We start from the raw sequence: 8,558 nt of genomic DNA on the forward strand, positions 1-8,558 counted from the left end.
TCCTGCAGAGGCTGTTCCCACTGCTCCACCTTGCCTTAGCTTCCTCCAGTGTCTTCTGCTTGGTCTCTGGCTTCCAACCTAGAAGTCCTGGCCAGCATCTAACTGGGGATGAGTGCACACACATGCAATGACACCCAAGGGGAAGCACGAGGATGAGAAACAGTGGGGAGTGCTGTACCATGACAACCTACATCCCCTTGTGAGTGGATATATCCCATGCTGGGAGTCTGGCCGGGGCAGGCCCCTGCTTCCTGCATCTCCTCAGCTTGAGGACATGGACTGCAGTAGGTTAAATTGCCCCTTCCAGAAGACAGATAGAGCTTGGAAGTTTGAGCATCCTTTTCCGCTGTCACTGCTGAGCCACAGTTTCCTGCTAAGCTGCTGCTATCACCCCCATCATGTCTGATTGCCCTCATGATGATGTTCTGCCTGTGTTGCCTGCACACCTCTAATCAGGAGGGTTTGGAAGAGGTGGAGAGCAGAGACTTGCTAATCTGAAGCATTTTGGGGTGGCCTTGGAGAAGAAGGGTGGCAGTGTGCTTGGTTCCTGTGCTGAGCTGGCTTCTCAGGTCCCTTTGGACCAGGGGGACCAGGAGGAGCCTGGTATCCACTTTTATGGATTTCTTAGATGTCTTCACAGCCCTAGACCATCCCCAGGGTACAGCCTGTTTTGAAGGTGCGTGCCAGCACCATGTCTGGCAAGGGCTGTTTTTCCTGCCCCATGCCCTTCACGCTGGCTGTGTGGGTGTCCTGGTGCATGGGGACACCAGGCACAAGTACAGTGGTGTGGGGACACAGACATGTGTGGGGTGCTGGCTGCCTGTCTCATGTGAGCGTGGGGCTGGCTGCTCTGCAGGCGCTCCTCGGAGATGCCCAGGTCGGTGGGAAATACTTGAAGCATCTGAAAGCTTTGGTGACTTGATGCAGTTTCCATCCCGCGTCCCTGAATTGCAAGGTAGGCAAGGAGCTGGGGAGCTATTTTCAGCTTTGTCTCCTCGCCTGATTCTCCGAGGCCAGTCCCGCCACCAAGCCAGCCCAGGACTCAGATGATGTCCTCTGCAGACCATGGCTGTGATACCTCACTCTGGAGGAAAAAGGAGTGAGTGTGTGAGCTGGGAGCCATTTCCCAGCTGCTGAAATGGGTTTCCGTGACCCTGGTGGCATCCGTGACCGTACCGCAGGCTAGTGGCTCGGCGGTCCCCAGCTGCTCCTGTTGCTGGCGTTGGTGACGGTGACCCTGCCACGGCCACAAGTTATGGGGCAGCCATGCTCCTTGGTTCCCCTCCACGATCACCCAGGGAGCATTTTGCAGTGGTGACAAGGCGCGTGGCTTGGCTTTGCTTTTAAAATACATCCATATATATATTTGCATGTGTGCGTATTTATATTTATATATAAAAATGCATGTTGAGGCAGCAGGAGACCTCAGCGAGGGCCGAGCACCCTCTAGCGGCATTTGCTGTGGCTCCGGGGGCTGTCGAGCCAGCAGGAAAGCGGCCAAGGACAGAAAGTCTTGCATGAATTTTCCTCCCCCCAGCTGCCAGTCGCTATCTTTCTTTTTGTTCTTCCTTTATTTTTTTTTTCCCCCCTGTCTTTAATCAGTAGCAGCAAATGGCGGGTCCTAGGGATGCCAGGGCACAGGCGGGAGCTCGCCTGCAGCCCCTCAGCTCCAGCTTGCTGCTGGACCACCAAAGATCATTCTGCTTAATTTATTTTATTTTAATTTGGTGGGAAAGCTGGCAGCCTGGGGAAAGTGGGGGCCTTTCGCGATCGGCCGCCCAAGCACTGCGGATCGGGTGCTGACTGTACTGGCTCACCCTGAGCCCCCCGGCTGGCGGAGCGGGGGCCATATCCCCTCCCGGGGGGCATTTTGGAGGGTTGGAGCCACCAACAAGCCCGGCAGCCCAGGCATTCTGGCAGGAGGTGTGTTGGAGCCGGGGACAGCACCGGGAAGATAAAAAAGGAGCTTTTAAATAATCATTTTGTCTTCTCCTCGGCTGAGCGCAGCCTTCCAGGGATAAATAGGCAGCATCAGTTCTGCTTAGACACATTGGCCTTTCCATTTATTTACTCCCTAGCCTTATTCCAAGCAGGCAGCCAAGCCCAGGCCATCTCCGCACGGTCCCCAGCTGGGTTTGGGTCTCTGCTGCGGGGACGTGTGTCCATCCGTACGATGCTCGGGGTGCACACACCTAGCGGGTGCTGGTCCATGCATGTTGCATGGCAATAAAGCTCAGGGGTTATACAGCGCTTTTCATCAGGAAGCAGCTTTCTAAACATCAACTAATTAATCACTCGTGCCTACCTGTCAGGTCAATGATTCCTGAGATTTTTAATCTAAAAATATTTCCCTTTTGAAATCCAGATGCACCTGTTTTGGCAACTCCGCTTTTGATTTGTTTATTGGGGGGGGGGAATTTTTTTTACCTGTGTTGCTTTCCATTTGTTTTTAAGCTTTTGATGTGCTTTAATTTAGTGATTTTTTTTTTTTTATTTTTTTTTTTGTCCTGGAAGAATAGGAATTTATTCTCTTTTTTTTCCTGGCAAGCTTATCTCTCCCCTGTAGCCTGTCATCTTTCTTCTTCTCTTTTTAAGGATTTTGGGTGCCTTTACCTCTTGTTTCAGTTTATGGACTGCAGACCCCAAACCATTTTCTTGATGAAATCTGACCTCTCCCCTCAGATTTATTCATCGGCAAAGCATGTGGATGGGTGCCGGCGGTGCCTTCCGTCGTGCACGGGGAAGCCTTCCGTGGTGGAGGGGGATGCCGGACCTGTCTCCTCGGGGCTTGGCAACTGGCACCCAGCTTCGAATTTGGCACCATGCCCCCATCCCTCCATACAGAAGTGATCCTCCCTAGTGTGGAATTATTTATTATTAGCTCAATCTTATTGGCAAATTTACTGTTGTTGAGCTTTTTTCTATCTTTTCTTTCCCCCTGACCTTCCCACCTTTGTTGACAGCAAATGTTTTAATCACAAAAATGCCAATAAGTGCTAGAGTCTTGAAAATAATGATTTCAGCAGAGTTTGAAGCTTAAAAAAAAGCTTTTTTTAGTGTTAGCCAAACCTCTCAACAGGGTCTTTTACTTGCATTTTATACTGATAATAGCCATATCTTTAACTTATTTCAGAGTGAGGGAGACCATACTTGGTGTTTGCCTGGGTTTTTTAGCTGCTCTGGTTTTACTTCATATTGCCAACTGATTCTTTTTTTTTTTTTTTCAAATGACAGGGAAAACCACTTGCTCTTCTTTGCACTGTGGATTCAGGGAGGTCAAATTCATCTCGGGTGTAAACGGGCACGGCGTTATGAAAATCCATGCAACATTACCCAGCTCTGGATATGCATGAGTGTGTGCACGGGGTGTGTGTGTGTTTACAAAGTCCGTTGAGCCCCTGTGCCAGACGAGTTGGGGAAATACAATTCATTTCTCCTAGGAAATGCCTTTTTTGTTCACTCATCGAGGATTTATGTTGGTTTCTTATTTATTTTGCAACTGCGCACACCTCTGTGTGTGTATGTGGAAATCTTGGGTTACGCTTCTGTGTTCAAACACAGACTATGGGGGGACGCACGGGGGGCACGTAGGGCACCTCCATCCTTCAGACCTGGGACATGTCCCTTTGCCAAGCTGCCCCAGAGCGGTTGGGGTGCTCCCATGTGTTTTTATCCAGGAAAGCCCTCACAGGACGATGACTTTTACTCAAAGCAATAATTGAGGCAGGGAGTACAAAGAGGGGAGGAAAATTCTCTCCTTGGCAAGTCACTCCGGGAGGATTGATTGATTATCACACCTTTTCGTAGCACAGTTTGGACTTCACTGGAACGACTGGATTATAAAACAAAAGGTGTTTTCCAAAGAATAAAATTTATTTCATATAGCTTTTTTCTTGCTTCTCCACTGGGTGGCTAAAAGCACGGCCTTGCAAGGCCCCTTTGTTTGTATTTAAAGATGAGGAAACTGAGGCACGGCCAGCCCTGGGCTCTGGCTTCCTCCTGTGCCAGCCAGGGTTTGGGAGGGGGTTGATGGCTGATGTAAACAGTGCAGGATTGGTCCATAAATGACATGTTAGGTGACAGGAGAGGACCCCTGGGTGAGCAGAGGTCTGGGCTAGAGACTCCCGACTTCCCATCCCGTGCTTGAACCAGGATACAGCCCCTATCATTTCTTGCAGCAAGAGTGGGTAAATGTGTTGGTTTTCTGATTGGTGGTGTTAGCAGTTTTGCTGCATATTTGAATGCAAAGCATGGCTTTCTGGGTTACCGCTGCAGTGAACTCTCTGCTGGTTCTGCCCTACTTCTTCCTTGTGGGAAGGAGAGGAAGAAGCAGGGAGGGAATCGGGGAGCTGGAGTGCCCCCACTGCTGTTGGGCTGGAGAGCCAAGGAGCTGCACTTGCACTTGGAGCACTGGGATGCAGACTGCCTGTTGCGTTACCCTTGAGAAAGGAAAAAAAAAAAAAAACCAAACCACTGATGGGGCCTGAGCCCCTCTGGTCCAGCCTGGGATGAGCATCCCCTTCCCCAAGTTAAGCCCTGGGCCTGACTCAGGCTTTCCTCTCCCCTTTGTGTCTCCTGCAGTGCTGAGTATCCGGGGAGCGCAGGAAGAGGAGCCCACGGACCCCCAGCTGATGCGGTTAGACAACATGCTCCTGGCCGAGGGGGTAGCAGGCCCTGAAAAAGGAGGTGGCTCAGCTGCCGCTGCCGCTGCTGCCGCCGCATCAGGAGGAGCCGGCTCCGACAACTCGGTGGAGCATTCCGACTACAGAGCCAAACTCTCCCAGATCCGGCAGATCTACCACACGGAGCTGGAGAAGTACGAGCAGGTAACAGGCTCCTTCGCGGCAGAGGGCAGGGCTGCCCAGGGGTGGTCATTTGGAATGGTGGGAGCAGGAGCCTGAGAAGCCAGGAGAGCTGCCGTCCAGTGCCGGCACCGCGGTGTGGATGTGCACAGCCTGGATCGCTACTGACATCTATTGTTAGGAGCGTGTGGGCAAATGCAAACTGTTGCTTGGTATTGGAGTGAAAATGTGCTTTTTTAGGGTTGGGAGGGGTGAGGTTTTATGCTGGGATGTGGCACAAGAATAGGTTTGGCATGGGTTGCCCCTTTGATTTTTGCTTTTTACTCCTCCCCTAATATCTTGCCAAAAATTGTCCCTATGAAGGGGGGCATCCTCTTCCAGGTGCTGGCCTCAGTGCAGGCAGTTTTCCAAGCAAGGCTTGAATAAAAATCTTCCTTGAATATTTTTTCTGCTTGAAAAGTTCTTTTTCCAGAAAAAAAAGAGTGTCTTTTGTCTTGTGGAAAATGATTCTTAAGAAGAAGAAAAACTATTTGGGTCATGAATGCAGTCATTGGTAACACTGACAATTGCATGAAAAGCTTCTCAAGGCCAATGCTCAAAACCGGTTTCTTTCAAATGCTTCCAGATGTTTTGCAGACCTCTCTTCACCACCACGCAGCTTGCCCTTGCGATGAATGTGGTTTCTATCCTAAGGTTGTGGTTTATGGAGTGTGAGCAAGAAAGCATCCCTCCTTTTTGGGTGCAGGATGGGCTCCATGGCCAGGGGCCAGGCAGGGTTTCAGGTCTCTGATTTAACGCTGTCTCTGCCGATGTAATGGGGCAGTGTGTGGCTGCCGATGTCGGGTTCTCTATGGGTGAGCCAGCCCAGCCCCCATTTTACCTGGCTAGCTGGTTGTGTGGTGAGGCCAGTAGAGGTCTCGCCCCTTCAGGTGCCACGTTGGCCAAGCTGAGTCTGCTGGGCAGCATCTTCAGACCTACACCTGGCAGTGGTGTAGAGCTACCATAGATGGGCGCCCCCTGGGTTGGAGCTGGCGTCAGGGTGGCCAAGCGGGGCTTTGGTGTTGGAGATGCCGAGCGTGGTCACGCCATGAAAGGTGTTTTGGCAGAGTGTTAGAGGAGGAGGGGTGGTAGGGTGCGGGGAGCAGGCTGGGGGCAGGTTGGAAGGATGACCTTTGGTGGCTGTCCTCAGCCGTTGCTGTCACTCCCTTGAGGCACAGCCACGGGGTGGTGTGGTATGAGGGAGCCTCAGCCATCTCATGTGGGTAGGAGTTGGAGAGCATGTCAGGGTTCATCTTTCAGACCCCGGGCTGAAGAGGGAGAGAGACACCCCATGGCCTCTGCCACCCAAGCCCAAGGAGAGACTCATGAAGGGCAGAGCCAGCAAGGACCCTTCTCCAAGGGCACAGCCAGGGACAGACTTCAGAGAAGGATCTTCTGCCCTTTCCTCCCCTTGGGCAGGGGATTTGTTTGTTTGCTTTTCTGGTTTTCTTTCTGCAACATTTTTGCACCCCAAAGGGACACCCAGCTGAGAGAAACCTTTACCCCAGCCCCATGGAGATGGGCCACCACATCTTCCCTTCTCACAACCACTGATGGGGATGGTTTTGCTATCAAGTTGCTTTGCAAATGGCTGTGCTGGACCACATCTCCAGTATTGTCACCTGCAGTCCTGGAAAACCAGGTTTCTCAGCCTCGTTCCCCCTCTCTCCCAGTCCCCTTGTTGGTGGCTGGGGGAGCTCAGTGCCTGGCTTCACACAGCATCTGGCTGCTGCTGTGACAGCACAGCACTCGCCTGCAATTTTGCCTTTAATGCTCTTTATTTCACGCCAAGAGGAGATGAGAAATTGCTCAGGTGTCTGGGAGCAAAGAGGCGCCCAGCTGAGAGCTCTCATAGCCGGCACTCACCCCAGGAGATGGGAGCTGTCATCTGAAGCTGGTGATGGGCAATTGGAGGGGCTCTGCTGGCCTTGGGGATGTCTCCTTTTTGGGTCTGAGCTGTAGGTGGGGATTCAGCTTGGAAGGGTGGGGCAGGAGACGGTAAGTCAAGCCCATGTCGCCAGTCCACAAAATCAGTGTTTCTTTCCCCCCGTAGCCCCTTTCTCCCAATCATGGGGTGGCAACTGGGGGCACTGTCCCCAGAGCAGCTGCCAGTGTCCCAGGAGCACCAAAGGCTTCTAGAGCCAGCAGGGTCCGAGCACTCCTCTCAGCTTGGTTTTTGTGGCTTGGATCCCAGACTGGTTCTGGGAACTGGAGGATCCTGTCATGCCCACAAGGTGCTCATGGGGATGTAGGAGAGGGCAATGAAGTGGCCTTCATCCAGCCTTAAGATCCCTCTCTTGCCCCCCCGACTCCTCTCGCTTCCCTGTTGTCACAGCACAGCGTGGGGACAGCAGGAGCAGCCAGGCAGTGCTGTGCCAGCAGTAAACTAATTGGGATTATTACCTGCTTATCCATCAGGGCTTCTGCCTCACTCAGGCTTTAATTATTTTTGTTATTTACTTCTTATCTGATATGCTAAGAGCATGGACCGGGGCCATGTCTCTCTGGGAGCTGCTCCTGTGAAGCACAAGGGGCTCTGCAGGAGACGTGGTGCTGGGGTCCAGCTGGGGCAGCGGGAGGAGGGACAGAGGGTTAAAAGGTTCTTGGTTCTCCTCAGATACATTTATAGCTCCTCCAGTCCCATCCAGAAAAATGTGTAAGGGATGGGACTTCTTCATGCTTTGCATGAGTCCTAGGGCTTCACCTGCCCCAGCTCTACCCATGATCCCTGACAGCAAAGAAAATTGGCTTCTGCCTTTCTCTCCATGTTTGTTGGGAACCTCTCTGCTTGGCAGACAAGATAAATGTATCTCTCCCCCAAGAGCCAGCACACCCTTGCTCTGGGTCTGCCCTAAAAAACCCTAGCCATTGAAGCCTCCGCACGCATCTCCTTCCTTAGCAGTGTTACCTCTCCGCTGTCCTTGACGCTGTCGAATGACCTTCCGATCCTGGGGTTTCTTTTGCTTTTCTTGCCGTCCCAGGCATGCAATGAATTCACCACCCACGTGATGAACCTGCTGCGTGAGCAGAGCCGAACCCGACCTATCTCACCAAAGGAGATAGAGCGGATGGTGAGCATCATCCACCGCAAGTTCAGCTCCATCCAGATGCAGTTGAAGCAAAGCACGTGTGAAGCCGTCATGATCTTGCGCTCCCGATTTCTGGATGCACGGTGAGTTCACCCCCCCCAAATCTCTCTTCCCACCCACCATGCAGTATTGTTCAGGCCTGGGAGAGGTGTTTTGAGGTTCTGGAGTGAATCCAGGTCCATCTGGAGAGCAGTGTCTCCTTGTCTTGAGCTGCAGAGGCTATTTGCCTTCCTTACCCTTTAGTTGTCTATGGCTCAGCAAGGGAGGGGACAGCAATTCCAGACATCCAGCCTTTGTCTCAGGGAGGCTTCCAGCTGTACCTTGAGAATTGCACATGCTGGTTTTGCTCCAGCAGAAGAAAATTCTATGGCATATTCCAGCAAACCTAGGTGGTGAAAATGTGCTCTTCAGTTGGGGATGGAAACTAATCCTTCAGCCCATCCTGCCCCCTCTGGGTTCCTATTCTTTTCCTTCTGTTTCCATTGGCCCAGATTTTCAATTTGCTGTAAAATCATTTCACTCCCCAAGCTGGTTACAAGGCAGGCTGTGCCTTGGGCTGCAGCTCAGGATGGGGGGCAGAGGCACAGGGGGTACGAGGGAAGAGGTAGGAGACAGATAGCGCCTAGCC

The 8,558-nt window shown here is 52.1% G+C and overlaps 1 protein-coding gene across 1 annotated transcript in view; it reads left to right on the forward strand.

The window, feature by feature from the left end:
* The window catches only part of PBX1 (PBX homeobox 1), a 66,281-nt gene that overhangs the window by 35,127 nt on the left and 22,596 nt on the right, over positions 1–8,558 (forward strand). The window contains exons 2-3 of the mRNA XM_035900811.1: positions 4,582–4,826; positions 7,823–8,013. Of these exons, the coding sequence (XP_035756704.1) occupies positions 4,582–4,826; positions 7,823–8,013 (436 nt within the window). The remainder of the gene's footprint in view (positions 1–4,581; positions 4,827–7,822; positions 8,014–8,558) is intronic.

The sequence above is a fragment of the Egretta garzetta genome, unplaced genomic scaffold (assembly GCF_000687185.1).
Source record: "Egretta garzetta isolate BGI_Z169 unplaced genomic scaffold, ASM68718v1 scaffold598, whole genome shotgun sequence".
Lineage (NCBI taxonomy): Eukaryota > Metazoa > Chordata > Aves > Pelecaniformes > Ardeidae > Egretta > Egretta garzetta.